Source organism: Scyliorhinus torazame, chromosome 18, assembly GCF_047496885.1.
Source record: "Scyliorhinus torazame isolate Kashiwa2021f chromosome 18, sScyTor2.1, whole genome shotgun sequence".
Taxonomy (NCBI): domain Eukaryota; kingdom Metazoa; phylum Chordata; class Chondrichthyes; order Carcharhiniformes; family Scyliorhinidae; genus Scyliorhinus; species Scyliorhinus torazame.
In genome coordinates this window covers 94,907,625-94,934,330 of record NC_092724.1, presented here as the reverse complement: position 1 = coordinate 94,934,330, position 26,706 = coordinate 94,907,625, and the positions used below count along the sequence as shown (strand labels likewise).

At 48.1% G+C, this 26,706-nt stretch overlaps 1 protein-coding gene across 3 annotated transcripts in view; it reads right to left on the bottom strand.

Moving 5' to 3' along the window:
- The window catches only part of cacna1g (calcium channel, voltage-dependent, T type, alpha 1G subunit), a 541,990-nt gene that overhangs the window by 424,346 nt on the left and 90,938 nt on the right, over nucleotides 1-26,706 (bottom strand). For all 3 annotated transcript variants that reach the window (XM_072483051.1, XM_072483052.1, XM_072483053.1), the window contains exon 3: nucleotides 12,693-12,790. In XM_072483051.1, the coding sequence (XP_072339152.1) occupies nucleotides 12,693-12,790 (98 nt within the window). The remainder of the gene's footprint in view (nucleotides 1-12,692; nucleotides 12,791-26,706) is intronic.

The window sequence follows — 26,706 nt, the reverse complement described above, 5'->3', positions numbered from 1 at the left end:
TGAGGGTAAAGCAGTTGATGTGGTGTATATGGATTTCAGTAAAGGTTCCCCACGGTAGGCTACTGCACAAAATACGGAGGCATGGGATTCAGGGTGATTTAGCAGTTTGGATCAGAAATTGGCTAGCTGGAAGAAGATAAAGGGTGGTGGTTGATGGGAAATGTTCAGACTGGAGTCCAGTTACTAGTGGTGTACCACAAGGATGTGTTTTGGGGCCACTGCTGTTTGTCATTTTTATAAATGACCTGGAGGCGGGCGTAGAAGGATGGGTGAGTAAATTTGCAGATGACACTAAAGTCGGTGGAGTTGTGGACAGTGCGGAAGGATGTTACAAGTTACAGAGGGACATAGATAAGCTGCAGCGCTGGGCTGAGAGGTGGCAAATGGAGTTTAATGCAGAAAAGTGTGAGGTGATTAATTTTGGAAGGAATAACAGGAAGACACAGTACTGGGCTAATGGTAAGATTCTTGGCAGTGTGGATGAGCAGAGAGATCTCGGTGTCCATGTACATAGATCCCTGAAAGTTGCCACCCAGGTTGAGAGGGTTGTTAAGGCGTACGGTGTGTTAGCTTTTATTGGTAGAGGGATTGAGTTTCGGAGCCGTGAGGTCATGTTGCAGTTGTACAAAACTCTGGTGCGGCCGCATTTGGAATATTGCGTGCAATTCTGGTCGCCGCATTATAGGAAGGATGTGGAAGCATTGGAAAGGGTGCAGAGGAGATTTACCAGAATGTTGCCTGGTATGGAGGGAAGATCTTATGAGGAAAGGCTGAGGGACTTGAGGCTGTTTTCGTTAGAGAGAAGGTTAAGAGGTGACTTAATTGAGGCATACAAGATGATCAGAGGATTGGATAGGGTGGACAGTGAGAGCTTTCTTCCTCGGATGGTGATGTCTAGCACGAGGGGACATAGCTTTAAGTTGAGGGGAGATAGATATAAGACAGATGTCAGAGGTAGGTTCTTTACTCAGAGAGTAGTAAGGGCTTGGAATGCCCTGCCTGCAACAGTAGTGGACTCGCCAACACTAAGGGCATTCAAATGGTCATTGGATAGACATATGGACGATAAGGGAATAGTGTAGATGGGCTTTAGAGTGGTTTCACAGGTCGGTGCAACATCGAGGGCCGAAGGGCCTGTACTGCGCTGTAATGTTCTATGTCTATCTGTTTTTGTTTCATATTTGCTTGTAATTTTTTGCACTCTTGAGTTCTCGTTGGTTGTTTGTTATTTTATTATGTAAAAGTTCAATAAGCGTATTTAAAAACAAAAAGAGATGGACCATGAAATGCTAATCTTAGAACTGGCTCTGCACAAGCGGCAATTCGCCCTGAGCCTCCCAGCTACTTTATAGAATTGGCTGGATTTTCACACCAGCTGCCATGGTGGGATTTGAAGCCATATCTCCAGAGCATTAAAATAGGTCTCTGGATTACCACTATCTCCCCCAAAATTACAAAACCTTCTGCCAGTGCAGTCTTTCCCTATTCACTGGATCAAAAGGTCTCCGAATTTCTAGTTTCAACAAGAACTGGCCCATTGGGTTGGCTGAGCTGCATCAAGCAGAGGTTCAATCCTGCAACAGCACCATCCAAACTCCTGAGCTCTCCCACCTCGAAGGCCAAGGGTAGTAAATGCATGGGAACACCACCATCTTGCAAGTTCCTCTCCAAGTCACTCACCATCTTGACTTGATATTTGATCGTCGATCCTTCACTGTCGCTGGGTCAAGAACCTGGAACTCCGACTCTAACAGCACTGTGGGTGTACCTACACCACATGAGCAGCAGTTCGAGAAGACGGCCCATCCACAATCCTCTCGAGGGCAATTAGGGATGGGCAATAAATGTTGGCCGAGGCAGCAATGCCCACATCCCGTGAACGAATAAATAAAAAAATAAAATTGGTGCTGAGTTGGTTGATAACAGCCAAGGGCCTGATGCTTAGCAACAGCACCCGTAAGCTCGTGAGGCAAAACATTTGCCACTGTTTCCGGAGCACATCCAGAAGGAAGGATATGTATGGGGACTGCATGTGAAGACATGATGGGGATTTGCTCTGATGGCCCTGCTGCTGACATGTTGGGTGGGATATACCGACCACCTCGCCACATGTTTTTCAGTGGGGGAGGTGGCCCGCTGGCGGGATCTACCAGTCCCGGTGTTGTGAATGGGAAATCCTGTTGTCAGCACTGCTCACAGCCCGGAAACTCGTGCACCGGCATGGGACTGGAATTTCCCACTGGAGTGAACAGCTGATAAATCCCGCTCTGGGTGTTTCAGCACACATGTGAAGTGTGGCCACTTGCCGGAATATTGGAGAACCATTAGGCACTTTGCATCTGCACCCCATCAAGAGTCAGCATCCTCAGGAGAGGGGAGGAGAAAAGGCAAATGTTAAGGGGCCCAAAATTGCGATGGCGCTACTGCTCCATTGGAACACGGTCTGAATGCAATGTTAGGCGGGGAGCACTGACCTTGCCCACAGTTTGTGAGTTTGGCTAATATAAATCGGTAGTGGTTTGCAGCAACAGCCCCTCAGATATCTGCTCTCCTGGATTCCAAGGTGCAGGCTGAATTTACACGTGGAGTTGCAGTAGCAAGGCAACTTACCAGTGTCCTTGCGAGATTTCAGAAGCACTGAGACCAAAGGCTCATATTACCAGTGCAAACAAACAGTATCCTCTGCTCTATGTGTCACCTCAGCAAACCCCCAAGAGAGGTTTAGAACAGCACAGGAATGGGCACAATGATAGTAAGAAACACTTAAAAAAGCAAGGCCATATTGTGATATTTGGCTCAGTGTTCTGAAATGCTCGTTTTTCGGAGAGAATGTTTGCAATCGTTTATGCAATTCCGTCTGAATGAACCACTAGCCTTAAGGAGACCTCCTCCGATATCTGATAGAGTGAGCAGAATGACCTATAGACTCTTGTGAAGGGAATCTTCCAGCTAGTCTTCTGTCCATTGGGCGTGGCTTTATTCATTTCCTCTTCCTCCTGCTTTGGTTCTACCCCCATTATAAGAACAGGCATGGAAATTCTCATAATGAGTCCGGTGCTGAGGGTGGAGACTGTGCTGAGTGGCAGCCTGCAGAATCGGCTCATGGATGTGCACCAGAGAAAAAATCCTCCTAATCATCTCATTCAAAGCCTTTCCCTCAACAGTAAGGGGGTTTTAGGTTCCACCATTTGACAATGCCCCACAATGGTGTTCAAAGCCCCACTGCGCACTTCTGATGAACTTAGGTTAACAGGGTTAACTTAGGTCAGGTGTAGGAGGCAGAGTTTCTGGCACAGCCATTTTTTCCCTTATTTATATACAGGGGCCACTTTGGAGCAGGTTGACCCTAACCCAAAAGAGTCTGTCCACCAGATTTGACAGTGTATCATATAATCATAGAATGTGAGTTGGATTGGCCATGCTAAATTGCCCCTTAATGTCCAAAGATTAGGTGGGGTACGGGGATTGGGAGGGGGTGTGGACTTAGGTAGGAGTGGGATTTATCAGCTGTTCACTCCAGTGGGAAATTCCAGTTCCATGCCGGCGCACGGGTTTCCGGGTTGTGAGCGGTGCTGTCAACGGGATTTCCCATTCACAACACTGGGACTGGTAGACGCCCCCCCCCACTGAAGTGCAGAAGAAGGTCATTCAGCTCATCGGGTCTGCACTGATCCTACAAAAGAGCACCCTACCTAGGTCCACACCCCCTCCCGATCCCCATAACCCCACCTAATCTTTGGACATTAAGGGGCAATTTAGCATGGCCAATCCAACTCACATCTTTGGGGTGACTTCCGGTGACAGGGATGCTGAGCACTCGCATGAAAGATGGCTCTCCTCCTGAAAATAGCCTGCCAGAATCGGGAAAAAACATACCCTCACCCTCTACCAACAACAGCAGAATGAGCAACGCCAAGCAGTAGCAGCTCCAAGGTCCGAAAGGAGGAGACAGGCAACAAAAGCCTGGAGAAGTGAGCAGAGGATATGGCGAATGCACGAGGTGACGAGGACCCAGCTAGACCCGACAGAGAGGGACCCCCAGGTCACGCGCGGAGCTCCCCCTCGACTGTGGGTGGGTGGAGGGAGTTCCTCACGATGGAAGAACTCAAAGAGGCCATCAAGGCCGACATGAGGGCAGCGGCCAAGGTGGCAGGTAGCCCTGGACAAGGCAGAGAGGCAGCTGGAGGCCCAGAATCCTGAACTGGGCTGGCAGACAAGGGCCTGCAAATGGGAAGGGCACCTGACCAGAATCTACCAGGACATTGGGACAGACCTGGCCAAGTGCCAGTAGAATTTAATAGCGCGAAGGCAGCCCTGTACAACAAAGGGGTAAATTTCAGAACATAAGAACATAAGAACTAGGAACAGGAGTAGGCCATCTGGCCCCTCGAGCCTGCTCCGCCATTTAATGAGATCATGGCTGATCTTTGTGGACTCAGCTCCACTCTCCGGCCCGTACACCATATCCCCGAATCCCTTTATTCTTTAGAAAGGCATCTATCTTTTTCTTAAAAACGTTTAAAGAAGGAGCCTCAACTGCTTCACTGGGCAAGGAATTCCAGCGATTCACAACCCTTTGGGTGAAGAAGCTCCTCCTACACTCCGTCCTAAATCTACCTCCCCTTATTTTGAGGCTATGCCACCTAGTTCTGCTTTCCCCGACCAGTGGAAACAACCTTCCCGCATTTATCCTATCTATTCCCTTGATAATTTTATATGTCTCAATAAGATCCCCCCGCATCCTTCTAAACTCCAATGAGTACAGTTCCAGTCTACTCAACCGCTCGTCATAATCTAATCCCCTCAACTCTGGGATCAACCTAGTGAATCTCCTCTGCACTCCCTCCAGTGCCAATATGTCCTTTCTCAGGTAAGGAGACCAAAGCTGAACACAATACTCCAGATGCGGCCTCACCAACACCCTATACAATTGCAGCATAACCTCACTAGTCTTGAACTCCATCCCTCTAGCAATGAAAGACAAAACTCGATTAGCCTTCTTAATCACCTGTTGCACCTGCACACCAACTTTTTGAGACTCGTGCACCAGCACACCCAGGTCCCTCTGCACAGCAGCATGTTTTAACATCTTACCGTTTAAATAATAATCCATTCTGCTGTTATTCCTCCCAAAATGGATAGCCTCACACTTGGCAACATTGAATTCCATCTGCCAGACCCTAGCCCATTCACCTAACCTATCCATATCCTTCTGCAGACTTCCGGTATCCTCTGCCCTTTTTGCTTTACCACTCATCTTAGTGTCGTCTGCAAACTTTGACACATTGCACTTGGTCCCCAACTCCAAATCGTCTATGTAAATTGTGAACAACTGCGGGCCCAACACTGATCCTTGAGGGACCCCACTAGTTACAGGTTGCCAACCAGAGAAACACCCATTTATCCCCACTCTCTGCTTTCTGTTAGTTAACCAATCCTCTACCCATGCTACCACTTTACCCTCAATGCCATTCATCTTTAGTTTATGCAGCAATCTTTTGTGTGGCACCTTGTCAAAAGCTTTCAGGAAATCCAGATATACCACATCCATTGGCTCCCCGTTATCTACTGCACTGGTAACGTCCTCAAAGAATTCTACCAAATTAGTCAGACACGACCTACCCTTTGTGAACCCATGCTGCGTCTGCCCAATGGGACAATTTCCCTCCAGGTGCCCCACTATTTCCTCCTTAATGATAGATTCCAGCATTTTCCCTACAACCGAAGTTAAGCTTACCAGCCTATAATTACCCGCTTTCTGCCGACCTCCTTTTTTAAACAGTGGTGTCACGTTTGCTACTTTCCAATTCTCTGCGACCACCCCAGAGTCTAGTGAATTTTGATAAATTATCACTAGTGCGTTTACAATTTCCCTAGCCATCTCTTTTAACACTCTGGGATGCATCCCATCAGGGCCAGGAGACTTGTCTACCTTTAGCCCCATTAACTTGCCCAATACTGCCTCCTTAGTGATTACAATCATCTCGAGGTCCTCACCTATCATATCCTTATTTCCATCAGTCACTGGCATGTTATTTATGTCTTCCACTGTGAAGACTGACCCAAAAAACCTGTACCCAGCCAAACTGTGGGTCACTTTCCAGGGCAGGGATCACGACTTCACTGCACCTGTGGACCCGGACAAATTCATTCATAAGCACGGGCTGGGAAGACAGCAGCAAAGTCAGAGATGAAGCGGACTACCTGGCAAACTGAGACTTTAAAAGACGATTAGCTCGAGACGACATCGCCTCAATCTGAATGTAGGAGCTAAGGCTCAGATATGTGGGGGCGAGAACAGCAGGGTGCAGAAGGGGTGAGGAGGAGAAAGAAGGAGAAGACAAGTAGCGCCGGGAGGTACGAGTAAGGGGCGGCAGCCGCGGTGCATCTCCCTCTGGGGGAAGAACACTACCAACAGGGGGGTAGTTAGGGGGAAACGGGGGGAAGGAGAACGGGAGGGGGGACAAAAAAAGTGAAAAAGGGGGAAGGGAAGGGAGAATAAACATATTCAAAGGGGGAACAAAAGGATCCTACAAGTCCCGAAAGATGTGCAGTTAGGTAATTTGGACATTCTGAATTCTCCCTCAGTGTACCCGAACAGGCGCTCTGATGTGCCGTCTAGGGGATTTTCACAGTAACTTCATTTGCAATGTTAATGTGAGCCTACTTGTGACAATAAAGATTGTTATTATTATTATTAAGAGACGCACCTAGGGAGAAGGACCCACTACAGATAAGAAAGGGCTGTGTGGGACAGACTTATCATGCATGCTATGGGACCAGATGGATTCGTGGCAAATTTCTACAAAAAATTTGTGTCAGCACTGGCCCCGCACTTGCGGGCAATGTTCGCAGGCTCGCTCGTAATAATAATAATAATAATCTTTATTGTCACAAGTAGGCTTACGTTAACATTGCAATGAAGTTACTGTGAAAAGCCCCTAATCGTCACATTCTGGCACCTGTTCGGGTACACAGAGGGAAAATTCAGAATGTCCAAATTACCTAACAAGCACGTCTTTTGGGACTTGTGGGAGGAAACCGGAGCACCCGGAGGAAACCCACGCAGACACGGGGAGAACATGCGGACTCCAAGCCGGGAATCAAACCTGTGACCCTGGAGCTGTGAAGCAACAGTGCTATCCACTGTGCTGCCCAGTAAGGGGCACTCTGCCACCAATGCTAGCACAAGCCTCAATCTTGCTGATGTCCAAGAAAGACAAAGACCCAACTGAGTGCGGGTCCTAAAGACACACCTCGCTGCTCAATGTTGATCCAAAAATCCTGGCCAAACCTGGCGAGGCGACCGAAGAACTGTGTACCAAACATGGTCGCAGAGGATCAGATGGACTTTGTCGAGGGCAGGCACTTGCTGAATGTGATAATGACTCCACCTGCGGAGAGAACATCAGAAGTGATCATCTCCCTGGACGCAGAAAAGGCCCTCGACAGACTGGAGTGGACGTATCTCATAAAGGTACTGGAGCGGTTGGGGCTCGGTTCAGGGTTCACCGCCTGGTGAAACTTCTGTACAACGCTCCCATGGCAAGCGTGCAGACTAACACCACCAGCTCTAAATACTTCCAGCTGCATAGAGGCACAAGGCAAGGATGCCTGCTGTCCTTGCTTCTATCGCCCTAGCAATTGAGCTACTGGCGATCGCCCTCAGAGCAGCGAACAGTTGGAGAGGTATCCAGAGAGGGACAGAGAGCATAGAATCTCACTCTATATGGATGACCTGCTCCTCTACATCTCAGATCCCCAAGCTAGCATGGAAAAATCATGAAGGTCCTGAGAGAATTTGAAGCCTTCGTGGGCTACAAACTTAACCTGAGCAAGAGTGAAACTTTCCCATTGAACCTGCAGAGGTGGGACTCACTCACACTCTCACTGGCAGGGAGAGTGCAGATGATCAAGATGAACATACTGCCCAGGTTCCTCTTCCTGCTCAGAACCCTACCGATCTACATCCCCAAGGCCTTCTTCAACGTGGTAGACAAACTGATCATGCCGTTTGTGTGTGGGGGAGAAGATCTCAAGGATCCCAAAAAGGGTCCAACAAAGGAAAAGAAGGATGGGAGGCCTGGTTCTCCCAAATCTACAATTCTGTACCACTGGGCGGCCACAGCAGTGAGAGTGAGTGGATGCGTGAAAGAGTCGGGAGCAGACTGGGTGGAGATGGAGGAGAGTTCCTGCACGGGGATGTCCGTCCGAGCCCTAGTCACGAAAGCACTCCCATCCCCGCCTACCAAATACTCAAAAAGCCCAGTGGTGGTAGCCACGCTCTGGACATGATACCAATTGAGGCAACACTTCAGCCTGACTGAAATGTCTACCATGGCCCCCCCTCTGCAAAAACCTCAGATTCACGCCAGCAATAATGGATGCCACCTTTAAAATGTAGGGACAGGATGGGGGGGGATGTTGACAGTTAGCAACTTATAGACAGATAACGGCTAAGCAACGCTGGAATAACATACGGAGAGGTTTCAACTGCCCAAAGGAAATGAGTTTAGACACAAACAAATTAAAATCTTCCTCCTTAGGGAAACAAAGATGTATCCACGGACGATAAGACACTCACTGGTAGAGGAACTGCTGGACGTGGGCGACTTGGGGAAAGGGACCTGCGGGGACCTGTGAGGGTGACTGTTGGAGGACGGGGAAGCACAGGCGCGCCACAAAAACCTGAAGGAAAGGGGGGAAGGGGAACGGGGGAGGGGGAAGGAGGGGGGAACAAAAAACCTGCGGGGCAGACCACAGAACGCAGACGGCAGAGCTGCAGCGGGGGGCTCCGAAAACAAGAGAGAGGAGCAGAGTCAAAAACAGTAGGCTGGCCGACACACGCCAGGGCCAACATAAAGTGCCCCAGGGCGGGATTACACTAGATAAGGCCCATAACCACAGGCGAGGGGTTTAGAGAAAGAACCAGGTAGACAGCCAGAATGTTCCAGGCAGAAACATGTATGTATGTACACTCGTCTCACTCTGTTTGGGGGGGGACGGGACTGTGGGAGGAAATCCACGCAGATAGAGGGGGAATGTGTTCGAACAGGAATAATTCTGCTGTCTTATCCTTTCTTTTGCACCTTTGGAGAATATGCCTTCAGCTGCCTGTACCCTGAGGCCAGCACAATGGCACAGTGGTTAGCACAGCTGCCTCACCGCGCTGAGGTCCCAGGTTCGATCCCGGCTCTGGGTCACTGTTCATGTGGAGTTTGCACAATCTCCCCGTGTTTGCGTAGGTTTCGCCCTCACAACCCAAAGATGTGCAGGGTAGGTGGATTGGCCACGCTAAATTGCCTCTAAATTGGAAAAAATGAATTGGGCACTCTAAATTTAGTTAAAAAAAAGAAAAATTTAACTCTTTAACAAAGCATTGGTTCGGTGCCATCTTCTGTTCAATAACACACCCAAGAAGCATGGGCGTCATTCTCCGACCCCCCGCCGGGTCGGAGAATGGCCGTAGGCCGCCGTGAATCCCGCCCCCGCAGAAGTCTCCGGTACCGGAGATTGGGCAGGGGCGGGAATCGGGCAGCGCCAGTTGGCGGGACCCCCCGCTGGATTCTCCGGCCCGGATGGGCCGAAGTCCTCCCCAGAAATTGCCTGTCCCGCCGGCGTAAATCAAACCTGGTATTTACCGGCGGGACCAGGCGGCGTGGGCGGGCTCCGGGGTCCTGGGGGGGGTGCGTGGGGCGATCTGACCCCGGGGGGTGCCCCCACGGTGGCCTGGCCTGCGATCGGGGCCCACTGATCCGCGGGCGGGCCTGTGCCGTGGGGGCACTCTTTCCCTTCCGCCTCCGCTACGGCCTCCACCATGGCGGAGGCGGAAGTGACTCTCCCCACTGCGCATGCGTGGGAAACTGACAGCGGCCGCTGACGCTCCCGCGCATGCGCCGGGAAACTGTCAGCGGCCGCTGACCTCCCGCGCATGCGCCGGGAAACTGTTAGCGGCCGCTGACGCTCCCGCGCATGCGCCGCATTTCCGCGCCAGCTGGCGGGGCAACAAACGCCATTTCCGCCAGCTGGCGGGGCGGAAATCCCTCCGGCGTCGGCCCAGCCCCTCAATGTTGGGGCTAGACCGCCAAAGATGCGGTGCATTCCGCACCTTTGGGCCGGCGCGATGCCTGTCTGATTGGCGCCGTGTTTGGTGCCAGTCGGCGGACATCGCGCCGTTGGGGGAGAATTTCGCCCCTTAACTCACCCTTCCTAACAGCACTGTGGGCAATGTTTCCCATCGACTGCAGTGGTTCAAGATGGCGGCTCACTACCACCTCAAGAGCAATTGGGCCTGGACAATATATGCCGGCCTAACAAGCACATCCTGGTGAATGAATTTTTAAAAATTGCTGTGGGGTATTTAACTGCATTAAAGGTGCTATATAAATGCAAGATTCTGTTGTTAGCCCTTCTTTTCTTTTGCTTTTCTTCTATCCTCTGTAGAGTAAGGCCAATGCGTTTGACCATTTTACCGCATCCTTGGTGACTCCAAATTCCAGTTCCCCTTAAACGATAAAATGTTTGCACCAAAACAAAAATGGTCAGAATTTTGGATCCAAACTGTTCCAACAACAGAGAAGAAAATGCTTCAGTAATTGTGACTGAAAATATGTGAATCCAATTGGCGTTTGTGTCCGTCTCCTGCTTTCGGAATTACTAATTTAATCCAATCCAAAAATACTTTATAGAAAGGGGAGAATTAATGGCAGCTGATAGAATCACTTTTGACAACTGTTAATACTGATGAAAATGATGGATGCAATTATTAGTTGTCCTATCACATCCCCTTATGTCCCGATTCAACCAAAATTATATTTCACAGATATGAGCTATGGCTAGCGGATTCTAAAATTAATTTACCTAATTATAGCAACAATTAAACAGCATAGGCTTGGTTTACATCATCTATCAGATTGTCATTAAACTTGATAAGATGATAATTTCTGGCCCTGGAAATGCTGGTACAACAGCACTTCCACCAATGCAATAATTGTTATTAATGACATCGCCCAAATGACTGGCTTTTAATCTGACAGTCTGAATTGTAGCTAATGCTCAGCTATTCATCTTCCGGAGACGCCTGACTGGTAATAAAGTTGACTTGCTGCTGTTTACATGAAAATAATTGGAGAGAATGATGAGGATGGTGGGGTTGGTTTTACAATGCATCGGGCCTAGTATGATGGCCGCTCTATAGCAGAGAGAAGAGGGAGAGAAACAAAGCAAAGGTAGTGGAAGTGCAAACAACAACTTGCAATTGTCTGGCGACTTCAATGTAAAAATGTCACTTCATGGGAGTGTTAGCAAAGAGAGTTTGGACACAGAGACGCATAAAGTGATAAAAGGTCGGGTGATCAAACCCTTGGACAAAGAGTTAGGTTTTAAGGAGTATCTTGAATGAAGAGATGGAGAAAAAGGCAGAGGGGTTTCAAGGAGTGAATTATAGAGCTTAGGGGCTTGATAGCTGAAGAGAAGGCCACTAATGTTGCTAAAGGAGTGAATAACGACAAATCATTTTCACAAGTAACTGGGGCAAGATCAGGAGGTGCCCTGCGGGAGTGTTGCCGAAGATTCTAGTTGGAATCAGAAACAGAGGAGGTAAAATTCAACTTTGGTGGGGGAGGGTAGGGTGGAAGAGGGAGAGTGGGGTAAAGGTCCAAATCAGAGAGCAAGATATCAGCCTTCTGTTTTCCATTCTAGCTGACTTTTCTTTCCATCAAAGAGGTGTATAATGGAACCTGGTCTGCTATCACTCCTTTCAAAATTTGGATTTTCATCCTAATGAAAGGAAGAAAATGAAGTACCCTGGATAATGTGTGTGTATGGGGAAGGGGGAGGGGGGTGCTGTTGTGATTGGTTGGTGAGTGAAGGTGGCAATGTTGCTGTGGGAATAGCTCATGCTGCTGGGTGGTCCATCATGGGCCACAGAATGCCTGACTAGGAGCCCCCCTCAACAAACCTGGAGGAAGGCCCCCAGGTTTTACTGGTGGTCTCTCCACGTGACAGAGGGCACCCCCCTCATCGCCTTCACCACTGGTAGAATGTCAGCAGCAGCAGGAAGAAGCTCTTAAGTGCCCCTTAATTGGTTACTTCTTTAGAATGGTACGGTATCCCTTTGGAGAGAGTACTGGGACACCTTTGGTAAAAGTGAACGTGACTATGCACTTTTTACACACAAACCCACTGGGACTGTCGAACTTCAAAAGTGGTGTCCAGATTGCAGGAACTGTCTAGCTGCCAGGAAATGTTAAGTGAGTATTCTGTCCAGGAACTGTCCAGCTGTCAAGGAAATGATAAGAAAATGTGCGTCCAGGAACTGTCCAGCAGTGAAGGAAATGTTAAGAAGTTGTCCTGTGCAGGAACTGTCCAGTTATCAAGGGAATGTTAAGGAGGTAGCCAGTTGTCAAATTTGTCAAAGCAACTCGGAAGTGTCAAACCTATCAAGGAACTGTCCAAGGTTACTGGCTGAGTTGGCATAGAGGAGGATAGGGCAAAATGGTTGAGTGCATATATTGGCATGAGTTGTAACTATGTTGGCATAGGGGTACTGGGGCAATGGGATAGGTAGAATGGCATTAAGTTGACATAGGGGAGTGAGGTACCATGGAAACTCTGGTCCTGTTTCTCTCTCCACAGATGCTGCATGACTTGCTGAGTTTTTCCAGAACTTTCTGTTTTTATTCCATACTTACTAGGAACTCTGTTAATGGCTCGAAGTGGTCTCAGTACCCTCACAGTCCGGACAGCTGATAGACTGACATTCTGTAGGTCCAGTGAATACTCTAACATGCTGAAAGACAAAGAGGAAGCAATGATTATCCATTCTGGGTCGTTCATGGCAATAAACATCTGCCTGCTACGCCTAATGGTTCCAAAACAGCAGCATGATTTAGGTTCACGCTGCCATCATCACTGTTCCAGATTCTGCACTATTGCGCAGCGGTAAAGAGGAAGGATGTCCAGCGGGTCTGAAAGGCAAGCCAAACATTCACAGCAGGCCCATTAGCACCTGAAAGAAAAAGTCGAGGTTAATGCTTCAGGTTGGACCCTTCATTAGAACTGACATGGTTGGACTCGGGAGGCCTCTTGATGTAGCTTGAGTTACCAGCTCTGGTTTGATACATTCCTGGGTGCATTCCATTTTATCAAATGGTCTCTCATCTCGAATGGCCACTCTTCACGCTCCTGCCACTTGTCCATTCCTGGGCACACCGCCTTCCCACATCAATTGAAAAGAGACCAGACTCTCTGCCATCTGACTGCATTAAACTAAACTGTCAATCAAACAACTTTTGTTTCCATTTTGATAACTTATTAATGAAAGTATTGAAGGAAATTGATGAGGGGGGGGCGGCGATGGGATCAATAATGAGTCTTGACCAATCTGTCATCCGGGGGCAGGGTTCCCACCCCGACTTAATTGGGAACAGTTTTTCCCTATGCCGGGAATCCAATGTGGGTACTCCGGCACTCCCCCCAATTTTGGGAATCCAATGCGGGTTCTTCGTCCCGATTCCCCCACTTCACCATCATTCCTGTTCTGGTGGCCTCCTTCAAATTCAGCCCATTGTGCCAATCTAGATTGGTCTGCTCAAGCCTCTTATGTGGGACTTGAACCTAAAACCTTTGGATTGTAAACCGAGAGTGCTACACTGACAGGGGAGCAAAGTCCCACGGACACAGATGTGCTTTTGCAGTGAGGAAGAGGAGGAAGACAAAGTGGTTTTGGCAGAAAATACCAGATGACATAGCTGCTGAATGGCCTCTGATAGTGCAGAAAAAGTGAAGGGAATAGTAGGTGGGGTTTGAGAGATATGGCCGGAGAAGTGTACAATTGCTTAGTAGAATAGACCATGAAGGGACATAAATGAACTTAAAGATCTTCAAGTGGATACACTGGGGGAAATTTCAACAGCAAACGCAAACTACAGAACTTCCCTTCACACTTGGGATGAGTGAGATTTGCTCATGTTTCTGTCCGGTTTCAAACTGGGGACTTTTTGAGTGTAGGTTAAACGTGATACCCGCTCCCCTACAGAAACTATGCACTCACTGGGGATAAAGCGAGACAACAGACCTTGTCATGGATACAACTGATGTCCATGTGGGCCTTGGGTTACAGGAGGATCTGAGCTTGGCGAAGTGAGCAGGACTTTGTGTTGGAGAGGACTCAGCAATCGTGTTATGGATTAGCTGGAATTTGTGAGAGGTAGAGTTGGGCTGACAAGAAGAGCTTTAGAAAATGTATGATTCTGATGTTGAAGGTGTAAGCGTGAATGTCGAAAGCAGGGAAGGTGAGGTAACACATCAGCAGGGAAGGAGGAGGCCTTGACAACTGACTGGACATGGGTTAGAACAGTGGTGAATAGAATGAAGAGGCTATCAATCAATGGGTTCAACCTGATCAAGCAGCCTACGAGGCTGATGAAGCTGAGATTAATGGAATTGAATTGGACAACAATAGTTTTGCTAATGTTGAACTGCAGGACATTAATCCAGGACTTGGTGCTGTAGAAAAGTATAAATGTTATATATCCATTGTGGTTAAACACCATTGGCCCCTCTAAGTCCATCAAACGATACGGGTGGGAGCAGTAGACCTCACTGGATTATTGTTGGTCTCAATAGAGAATGTGGCGTGTGGGCAGCATGGTAGCACATTGGTTAGCACTGTTGCTTCACAGAGCCAGGGTTCGATTCCTGGCTTGGGTCACTGTCAGTGCGGAGTCTGCACGTTCTCTCCGTGTCCGCGTGGGTTTCCTCCGGGTGCTCCGGTTTCCTCCCACAAGTCCAGAAAGCCGTGCTGCTAAGTAAATTGGACATTCTGAATTCTCCCTCTGAGTACCCAAACAGGCACCAGAGTGTGGCGACTAGGGGCTTTTCACAGTAACTTCATTGCAGTGTTAATGTAAGCCTACTTGTGACAATAAAGATTATTATTATTATAAAGAACTGGGCTCATTGATGTGTTTGGTATTTTTCCAAAAACGCAAACTCAGAAATGTTTGATGATCTTTCACCTGCCAGCTACAAAAGTCACGCCAAAAGCATGTGTATTTCCATATTGGACCATGTGTGCTGGTGGAAACCCCACAGTTTTGCTTGGTCAGTGATTGTACACATTGTAACGCACAAGGAAATGCCTTGTCTACACAGCTACTTGCCGGTTTCTGCCTGTAGCGAGCTAATGGTTTGATTTTAGACTTTTGCATAGGCATTCAGTGTAAATCATCAATATAGTGTTGACCAGTCATGAGCAGGAGGAGCTCTTGGCTGTCTATGATGTGCTCTCAACCATAGAAAGTTCTGTTTCCATGGAAACCGTTGGTATTCATCACTGGTTTGAATGCTTAAAATATTTTTAAAATCATTTTTATCTTGTTGCCAGGTATCATTATTCCATTGAAAATACTTGCTACCCTCACTATAAATGCCAATCGTTAACTGTCAACTTCTCCAAAGCAGGTTTGTTTGCAAGTATAAAATGCATAATTATTGCACATATAACTAGCACCTTCCCAGAGTGATGAGTTCCTGTATCATTATGCTTAGGTGTCAGCGGGTAGCACTCTTGCAGAGTCAGAAGGTTGTGGATTCAAGTCTTATTCCAGAGACGTGAGCACAAATTCTAGGCTGACTACTGCAGTACTGAGGGAGTGCTGCACTGCCAGAGATATTGGCCGCAGTTTTCCCACCATGTTGCACCCAGCAGCAAACCCTTACGCTGGCTATATAGCGGGAGAGGCCAAAATCTGGGTTCACGCCAGGTGCCGAGCCGCGTGAAACCAGATTTTGGCCTCTCCCGCTTTATAGCCAGCTGGGCATGATCCACTTATCTCTCTTTGATGGGGTTGATGTTTGTAAACATTCACCACTTAGGCCACAGGACCATGAAGAGAGATGAATGAATCAAAGCTGCAGATGGTTTGTACAAACTGTCAATCACAGACCACTACTAAAAAGCTATGAATGGCTTGCAGCTAATGGATCTGTGGGAACCAGACGCAGGTCACAGATGTTCTCCTCGAGGAATGGACACATGGAGCTGCAAGGTAAGTGTTACAGCCATAATTCTTCTCACTACCCCTGTCTGGACTGCTCTGTAGAGTCCAGACAGGAGTCTCATTTCTGAGTGGGGGGGTCTGTAGGGAGGGGGGGGGGGGGGAGTTAGGCCAGGGATCCCTATGGGGGATCCCTTTGGTCAGGGGATTCCTAAGGGAGTCTTTCTATTGAGAGGGTCCCTGCGGTGGGTCCACCTATTACTGCGGTCCTTGGAGGTTCCTCCTATTATAGGGGTGCCTGGAAAGGATGTGGGGGGGGGGGGGTTGGTAGAAGAGGAGTGAGCAGGTGGTGCATTGTGAGGGGGTGGGCCTTGGGTGGGCTTGGATAGTCTCTACCAGTGTGGCCCAGGCATGGGGGCCTCGCTGTGGGCCAAGGGGGTACCTCTATTGGGGAGTTAAGCCCTTGGCCCACCGTGAGGTCCACCATGCCAGGGCCACGCTGGTACAGACCGCAAGTGATCTGCGCCCATGTGATTCCCGGCCGCGGGGGCTGGAGCATCACGGAGGGATGGAGTATAAGGTGCTGGGCTGGCTAAATGGGTGCAAATGGATCATTAAGGCCCACTTGCATTCATTTGCAACTCCGCAGTCATGGACCTCATTCCAGCCGCCAGCGGAGGGGTCGGATCCTCGCAATCGGGTCAGTGCCCGGCATCAATCCCGATTTTGCCCTGATGCCTGATTCCTTGTGCGATTCCCTGAAAAATTACTGAAGCCGGAATTCTCCGGCTGTTGGGATTCTCTATTCCCGCTCGCGTGTAACTACGCCCATGGGTTTCCCGGTGGTGTGGGGTGGCTTCAATGGGAAATCCCATTGACAAGTGGTGGGAGTAGAGAATCCCGCTGCCAGTGAACTGCGCGCCGCTGAGGAACACGCGGCTGGGGAATCGGATCCAGGAGAACGCGATCCAGGCATCCTGGGACAGAGAAACCCGCCCATAGTCTCGCAAATGGACAAAACAGCAGCAAGTGTGGAATTTTCCAGTGAGAAACCCGCCAAGCTCCAATACAATTACTAGGGCCCGATCTATCAGCCTCGCCGGACCCACTGAGGTTGGGACCCAGACTTTCATATTCAAGCGAGCTGTTAGCCTCACTTGAATATCTCTACGTTGGATCTACCCAACACCCGGGATCGAACGCCCTTGCCTTGGAGACACCGAACGGGCGCCGTTTAGCACCAGTTTTCACAAACGTGGATTAGGTGTACCAGCACATGGAGGGGATCTCCCAGGTGTTTGGGAACCCTGGTTGGTCGGGCTTGTGCAGGGTGGTACCCTGGCACCCCCAATGGCACCTGGGCACCTTGGCACTGCTAGCCTTGCACCCTGGCAGTGGCAGGGTGCCCAGGTGGCATCTTGCCTGTACCGGCAATCGGGTACGGGGGTGCCCTGCCCTTATGAGGTGGGATGTGGGAGGCTCGGTTGACACCCTTATTGGTGAGTTGAATTGTTGGGGGGTCCAGAGGCCACGGTGGTGGGGTTCAGAGATTGGGGCATCATTTAAAAACGCCATCCTGATCTCTTCCTGCACTGGTGAGTTAGGGCAGGAAATGAGCCTAAGTGCAGCCTTGGCGGGGTGCTCGGAGCCGAGGCCCAGAAATGAAGTAGAGTCACGTTTAATAGCAGGGTCATTCTTGGCTCTGCCAGTGTTGGAAAGACCTGGCTAAACGCGCCCAACACGGAACTCTCTTTTATTTCCGTTAAATTGTGCCCTAAGTGTGGGCGAATACCAGTCTGGATCGCGGCCAAATACCCGGCGGGAATCACCCCACCAAAGCCGCCCAAAATGACACTTTGAGCTGGACTCTCCGATTCCCCAGCCGCGTGTTCCTCAGCGGCGCGCAGTTCACTGGCAGCGGGATTCTCTACTCCCACCACTTGTCAATGGGATTTCCCATTGAAGCCACCCCACACCACCGGGAAACCCATGGGCGTGGTTACACGCGAGCGGGAATAGAGAATCCCAACAGCCGGAGAATTCCGGCTTCAGTAATTTTTCAGGGAATCGCACCCACCACTTCCCAGAAGAGATGTTGAACGGAGGCCCCATCAGCTCTAGAAGGTACATGGAAAAGAACCCTTGGCACTATTTCAAAGAAGAGCTTGTGAATTCTTCATGATGCATTGACTAAATGATTGTCTCACAATCAGTATAATTTAAAACAGATTATGTGGTCATTATTGCATGGCTGTTTGTGGAATCTTGCTGTGTCTCGCAACACAAAAAGTACTGCATCATTTTTAAAAAGCTTTGCCACGTCTTGCGGTTATGAATGGCTCTATATAAAGCAGCAATAAAAACAGAAAATGGTGGAAACACTCAGCAGGTCTAGCAGTATCTGAGTCGAGAGGAACAAAATCAGTGGCCCTTCCACAGAACTGGACCATGGCCTTTTGTCAGCAGCTTCGGCTCATCAGAAATCCGGATGTGGCTGAGATGGGTCCTCGGGGATTTTTGAGGAAGGGGCCAATTAACAGGCCAAGCCAGGGAGTCCTGTCCAATTAAGGATGGGGGGTGGGGGCGGTGGGGGGGGTGGGGGGCGGGTTTCACATGGAAAGGATAATAGAGTGCCAGCTCACTGCGTGAGGATGGACAGAATAAGTTTTACTCCAGAGGACTCAGATAAGCACTGTGATGGAACAATTTACAGGAGAAGGCTGGTTGATATGTAGAAAGAAAAAGGCTTGGTGCATTGGGAAATCTGCCAGTAAATCTACAACATGGAGCATCGGGAAGTCCAGCATCAACTTGGCACGGGGCTTTGTGCAGAGGTTGGAGCCCATCCAATCCAGAAAGGAAGTGGTTGCCAACTCCATTCACACACTTATGGACCCAACCACGGTGCTGCGTCTGGTGGCTGATATCTCAGCTTCCACTGCAGCTCAAACAGCTCCCATCAGAAATCGGGAGTGGCGGTTGGGGTGGGATGGGGTGGGTGGGGGGTCGGGGGGAGGGGGGGGGGGGAGGGGTGTTGCTACAGAGGAAGCTCAGACTGAAGTCATGCATGGCCAGACGACTGGCACAATGATTGTGGCTTACTGAGTGCAAAGGAACTTGAAGGGTGTCGCAGCGATACAGCAATCTGTCCTCCAAGAGTTTGTTAAGATTCCTGACGTTCCAGTATATCACAGAATTGTTCCGGCACAGGTGGAGGCCATTTGCCCATCGTGTCTGTCCCGGCTCTCCAATCGACCATCATGACTTAGTGTCATTCCCCTGCCTTTTCCCTGTACCCCTGCACATTGTTTCTATTCAAGTAATCATCTAATGCCCTCTTGAATGCCTCGATTGAACCTGCCTGCACCACACTTCCGGGCAGCACATTCCGGACCCCAACCACTGATTGTGTGAAAAGGATTTTTCTCACTTTAAATTTGCTTCTTTTGCAAATTGCTGTAAATCTGTGTCCTCTCATTCTTGATCCTGTTACGAGCAGGAACAGTTTCTCCCTATCTACTCTGTCCACCCCCCTCATGATTTTGAACATCTCTATCAAATCTCCTCTTAGCCTTCTCCTTTCCAAGGAAAACAGTCCCAACCTCTCCAATCTATCCTCATAACTGAAGTTTCTTATCCCTAGAACCATCCTTGAAAACCTCTTCTGCATTGCATTCACATCCTTCCTATAGTAAGGCACCCAGCACTGTACACAATATTCCAGCTGAGGTCTAACTAGTGCCTTGTATAAATTCAGCATAACCTCCTTGCTCTTGTACTCCATACCCTTATAAAGGATAATTAATGCTTCATCACCTGCTCTCTCCACTTGTCCTGCCACATTCAATAATCTCTGCACATTATACACCCAGGTCCCTCTGCTACTGCACTCCTTTAAGAATTATACCCCTTGTTTTATATTGTCTCTCCATGTTCTTCTGACCAAAATGTATCACCTCAAACTTCTCTGCATTGAACTTCATCTGCTACCTATCTGCTTAGTCCACCAGTCTATGTCCCTTTGAGGTTCTACACAGGCCTAGTCACAGTTTACAATACTTCCAAGTTTTGTATCACCCGCAAACTTTGAAGCTGATAATATAATCAGGAAAGGAAAGGGCCTCAATCCCTTCCTCCAGCCCAAAAAATATCCATTAACTATTATTCACTGTTTCCTATTACTCAGCCAAGATTGTATCCATATTGCTACTGTGTCCTTTGTTCAATGGGCAATACCTTTTCTTGAAAATCTGTTATGTTGCACTGTATCAAATGCCTTTTGGAAGCCCATGTACACCACATTTCCCTCATCAACCCTCTCTGTCACATGCTCAAAAACTCTAACAGATTAGTTAAACATGATTTTCTCTTAAGAAATCCATGCTGGCTGTCCCTAATCAACACACATTTATCCATGTAACTACTAATTCTATCTCTAATAATTGTTCCAGAAGCTTGTCCACCACTGATGTTAAACTGACTGGTCTGTAATTGCTGAGCTTTTCCTTACAACAATTCTTTGAACAAGAGCGTAATGTTTGCAATTCTCCAGTCCTCTGGCACCACCCCTGAGTCTAGGGACGATTGAAAGATCCTGATCAGTGTCCCTGCAATTTCCACTCTCACTTCCTTCAATATCCTTGAATGCATCTCATCCGGTCCCGGTGCCTTGCCAACTTTAAGTTTATCCAATACCTCCTCCTTATCAATTTTGAACCCTTTTAGTGACAGAGGGGTGGCACGGTGGTTAGCACTGCTGCCTCACAGTGCCTGGGACCCGGGTTCAATTCCAGCCTTGGGTGACTGTGTTTGTACCTTCTCCGCATGTCTGCTTGAGTTTCCTCCGACGGTCCAAAAATGTACAGGTTGGGTGGATTGGCCATGCTAAATTACCCCTTAGTGTCCAAAAGGTTAGGTGGGGTTACTGGGATAGGGTGGGGGTTCTGGATAGGGCACTCTTTCAGAGGGTTGGTGCAGACTCGATGGGTCGAATGGCCTCCTTCTACACAATAGGGATTCTATGATTTCTCTGCCTGGATAGCATCTACCTCCTTGGTAAAGACAGATACAAAGTATTAATTTAATACCTCAGCCATTCTTCCCTGTCTCCCTATGCAAATTCCCTTTTAGGTTGCTAATCAGCCCTACTCCTCCTTTTACCACCGGTTTACTATTTATGTGTCGGTAGAAGACTTTGGGATTCCCCTTTATGTTGGCTGCCAACCTTTTCTCATAATCCCTCTTTGCTTCTTTTGCTTTTTCACCAACCCTCTGAATCATCTGCATTCCTTTTGGCTCTCAATTACATTTCTACCTGAAGCTTGTCATAAACCCACTTTTTCTTCTTTATCTTAATTTCTATCTCCTTTTTCATCCAGGGAGCTCTGGATTGGTTTGTCCTTCCTTTCCCCTTTGAGGGAATGTACCTCGAATGTGCCGGAAGCATTTCTTCTTTGAAGGTAGCCTATTGTCCAGTTCCAGTTTTTTCCGCCAACCTTTCATTCCAGTCTAACCGGCCCAGCTCCATTCTTGCCCCGTTGAAGCTGGTTCTGGATTGTCCATTGTCTTTTTCTACCATTATCCTAAACTTTATGTTACAAATGGCTAAAGGGCAGAGTTAATCTGCTGGTCCTACAAAGTGACAAGGGTGCAGTTAATGGCACCGACACAGTAGGAAAACCTGTAATCCTAGTGAAACCAAGTGCTCATTTGCTGCTTCTCTCTGACATGAGAGAATGAAATGTAACTTAGTGACCAGAGAGGGTCGGTGGCTTCCCTTATCCAACAAGGGATTGAAATTGTAAATATCTTCAGCTCTTGTGTAGACATACCCAAAACTTCTTCACAAATATAGCTTTACTGCCACTGGCAACGTGGTTCTTGCCCTAATCTGAAGTTGTAGCAGCTGGCAGATTTTAGTGAGTATGGCCTTACTGAAATGTAGACATCTCACACATTGTTCTTCGCTGAGGTTCGGGTGGTAGAATTGTTCCCTGAACACCCCTGGATCGATATGGCCTCCTCCCGCGAGCCTTTCTTTGCTCTCCTCATCATTCTCCCTCTTCCAGCAGCTTCCCCTGCTCTGTGTGGCCTCTGTCCAAATCATGCCTGGCAACGTTTACTTGTGCGCCCATGTTGGGAGCAACTGGTGTATGCAGAAACCAAGAATGTCCAAGAAAGTCCAAAGATGTGCAGGTTAGGTGGATTGGCCATGATCAATGTGCGGGGTTCCAGGGATACGGTGGGGAGTGGGCTGAGGTAGAGTGCTCTTTTGGAGGATCAGTGCAGACTAGTTGGACCAAATGGCCTCCTTCTGCACTGTCGGGATTCTATGATCCTAAGGCAGTGAAAACACCTTCAACAGCTGGAACCAAACTTAAAGTAAAACCTATTGAGATAACGATCACGGGTTGGCTTAGATTTAAAGTTGTTTGCTGACTGCTACAAACCGTTTCCATAGCAACAACAAAAAAAAGAGTTTGATGTGAGATTTTCCTGCCCTTCTGCAGCGTGTTCTGCAGCGGCAGAAGGGGGTCTCACCAGTGGCGGGATCTTATGGTCCCACCATTGTCAACAGGGTTTCCTGGTGAACACAACCCTCGCTGCCGCGAAACCTGTGGCACGGGTGCGCTGTCAGCGTGTCTGCAGGATCCCACCAGCATGAACAATCACAAAAGACTTCCATCAGTGGTTTTCAGCCATTAAGTAGAGATGGGTGAAAATCCACACCCCCCCTCCCCCCCATCCGCCATTCTCCCTGAGGAACATGGTATGGTGTTGCCCACACACCATCCCTATTACACATTAAATACCAGCACTCATTTCTCAGCCAACAATCAGACAATCTGATCATTATCTTAACTCCATAACTCACCTTCAATCCACAACCCTCAATACCCTTGTCTCAGCTTTGAAATTTTCAGTTGACCACCAAAGCGAAACCCCCCTGCCCCCCAGCGTCAATAGAAATTTTGACAGAATTCCAGATTTCCACGATATTGTGTGTGAAGAAGTGCTTCCTAACCTCATCCCTGAATGGCCTGGCTGTCGTATCAAGGTTATGCCACCATACTCTGGAGTCCCCAACCCCACCAGATAAAATAGCTTCTATGTATCCTATCAAATTATTTAATTGTCTTAAGCATTTGAATTTGATCACTCCTTAATCTTCCATTTTCAAGGGTATAAAAAAATTCTGTGCAACATGAATACGTAATGTAACCCCAGTACTTTTCTGGTAAATCTGTGTTGTGTCCCCCCCCCCCCCCCCCCCCCCCAAAGGCGATATGTATCCTAGCTGAGGTATGAGGTTTAAAGCTGACTGCAATATTCTAGGTGCAGTCTAACCTGATCTCCCTATAACTAAAGCAGAAGTACCAACCATTTCAATAGCAGACCCAGTGAGTTCTTCTTCTGGTCACTGCCCAAAGGCGGGTCCAACCCACAGTGCTACCACCTCAACCACAGGTAGGACAAGGAAGTCCTGAATCTACCCCAGTTGGAACGGGGATTGAACCCCATGCTGTTGGAACCAATCTGATCCACACCGCCTGTGAACCCCTCCCCCCCCGAAAGGGTTTGAGTTGCTATGCCAACTTACAGGTTTATGTGCATGCTGTTGTCCTGGAGCTATGAATAGTGACGGTAGGGGTTCCAATTTCTTTCCACCACATGGCCGACCAGGAATCTATCCTGCCTGCCATTACCGTATGTTGGAAGGATTTCCAGATTGATATTGAACCTGTTTGACTGTGTGTGAACGCACCTTCCTTAGCCATCATGTCCTGGAGTGGGACTCAAACCCAGAGCTTCTTGCTCAGAGGTAGGGACAGTATCCATTGCGCCACAAATCCTCTTCTTGCTGTGTTATTGGTCAATATTTTAAAATATTACTTTTGTGATTGCCCACTGGTCCATGGCGGAACGATCAAAAACAGGGATGCAGTCCACTTGCTTCTGCTCTGTACCTCTGAGGTATTGTAGCTATCCCAGCTACAATTAGGTAACATGGCACTGACCAGAAATTGGTGGCTCTAAGACCTGTGGGGTAGCACACTGAGCTTTTGCCCACCTTGTGAAGAAGGAACAAGATTGGGACCATGATTCACTTGCTACATGTTCACCATTTTCTTGAACATCAGCTTCTTGGCTGACCACAGAGATGGTTAGGAATCATATAGTGGAACCTGCACGAGTAACTGTGGTTTGAGGTCAGAGGTCACAACTCAGAAATATGCCACATTCCTTGATTGAAACTACCGGGATGTTTTAAGGAAAATACAGATTCTGTTTCCTTACCCTTTCTTATGCAGAGTGAAGGATTAATGGTTATGTTAGTTAGGCAATGGTAATGCAAGCATGACATCAGGTTGAGAAGTCTAAGAGGCTCCAAGGGAACAAAACACAGAACAGGCGGTGTCCAGAGAACAATGTACTTACCGTGAGGTCGTGGATGTAAATAGTTCAAAATAAATTGTTTAAGAGAAACTAAATACTGACTATCTCCAGGTCACTCAGAATAATAGTAGACCTCTAGTCCTGTCACAAGTAGTTATCCCTGATCCGTGAGCACAGGCAGTGAGTTACGACCCCGCAGGCAACATTACAGCCAAGCTGCATTATCGTCATGGAAACAAACTCTTTCCATCAACCTCCATCACTCAAAGAAATATGTGAAGGCTCTGCTAGTAGTTCAGCTTGGATATGGCCTGTCCAGTGTAGAACTGAATCATATTCCAGGTTTGATCATCAAATATGCTGAGTGGAGAAGCCCAACTTGCATTTTTAACACTCAGGAAGCTCGACACCGCCCAGGACAAAGCATTCTGCTTAATCTGGCACCCCATCCATCACCATAAACATTCGTTCCCTCCACTGCTGCTGCACAGTCGCAGCAGTATGCATCATATAAAACTTGCCATGCCTTCTTTCATAGCAAACCCATGACTCCTGTTACAAAATGGACAAGGGCAACAGATGGATGGGAACACCACCACCTCCAACTTCCCCTCAAAGCCACACACTGCGTTGACTCGGAAATATATTGTTGTTCCTTCTTGTTGCTGGGTCAAAACCCTGAAATTCTTTTCCTAGCAGCACAGTGGACGTACCTATAACCACATGGATTGCAGCAACAAATGCTGGCGTAGCCAGTGACACTCATACCCCATGAAAGAATAAAACAAATACTTTTGACTGTCGGTGGGAGGAGGGATGGTTACTGAAAGGCATCACATTTTGTTTGATAATACTTCTGTACATGGCCTTGGCAAATTTGGGGCAGCACGGTGGCACAGTTGTTAGCACTGCTGCCTCACAGCGCCTGTGACCTGGGTTCACTTCCAGCCTTAGGTGACTGTGTGGAGTTTGCACTTTCTCTCCATGTCTGTGTGGGTTTCCTTCGGGTGCTCCGGTTTCCTCCCACAGTCCAAAGATGTGAAGGTTAGGTGGATTGGCCATGTTGAATTGCACTTTAGTGTCCAGGGATGTGCAGGTTAGGTGGGGTTATGAGGTTATGAGGATAGGGCGGGGGAGTGGGCAGAGGTAGGTTACTCTTTCAGAGAGTCAGCAGACTCGGTGGGCTGAATGGCCTCCTCCTGCACTGTAGGAATTCTTTGATTCTACTGTCCTAAAGGCAGTGTTATTGTTGTAGAAGGGCACTTGGCTGATTTGTCTTCTAATGTCTTGCCAGAGAGGTCAACCGGACTGCCCCTCACTGAGATAAACAAATTCAGAGACCGAGCCTGGAATATGATTCAGTTCTGCAATGGGACAGCCCATATGCCAACTGAGCCACTCGATAAGGCTTTACACGGTTCCTTGTGGGTTGGTGGGTCATATATATCTCTTCTACTTTTATACTTAAAAGTTTTTATTTTTTCTCCCTCATCTAGTTATAAGAAACTCTAGCTTGAATTACTGGCAGCAAATGGTTTCATTGACAGAGTAACAATGGATTCCTTACGAACAACGCAATCACAACTTTGATACCCAAATAGATAAGCTGTTCATGTTCTCAATGGGCTGTTTGACAGATGAAATCACAGGTTGACTCTCAGCCATGTTTGTTCTGGCCACGATATCACTCTCTGGAATAATCAGTATGAATTGCTTCATTTTCAGTCAATTAAGTTCAAAGAGTGAATTGAGGATTTTGAACTTTTGTATGGCGATTTTATTTTTGGCGTGTTTGTTTCCATGACAACAATGCTGTCAAGGGCATTGCAAAAGTAGTAAGCTTTCCTCACTCACTCTCTCATTGGAGAGAAACTCACCAAAAAGAAAGAGGGACTTTCATTTCTATGAAGTCTTTCACAATCTCAGGTTGTCCCAAAGTTATTTACAGCCATTGAAGTATTTTCAAAGCGTAGGCATGGTCCTCTCGATGGGCCGAATGGCCTCCTTCTGCACTGTAAATTCTATGTCTATGTCTATAACACAGGGAGCACAGTTGCCAATTTGCACACAGCAAGATTCCAAGGGCTGCAGTGTCTGTTTTAGTGATATTGGTTGAAGATTAAGTATCAGACAGGATACCAGCTCCTCTGCAAAATATCGCCATGCAATCCTTTGCATCTGCCTGAGAGGGCAGACAGGTCCTCTGTTTAACATCTCAGCTTAAAGACGACAGGCTGGATTTTCGCAAAGCCGGGGAGATTTTGCAGACCGTTAAAAATGGTAGCTGGTCCCGGTTCAGGATTCCTGA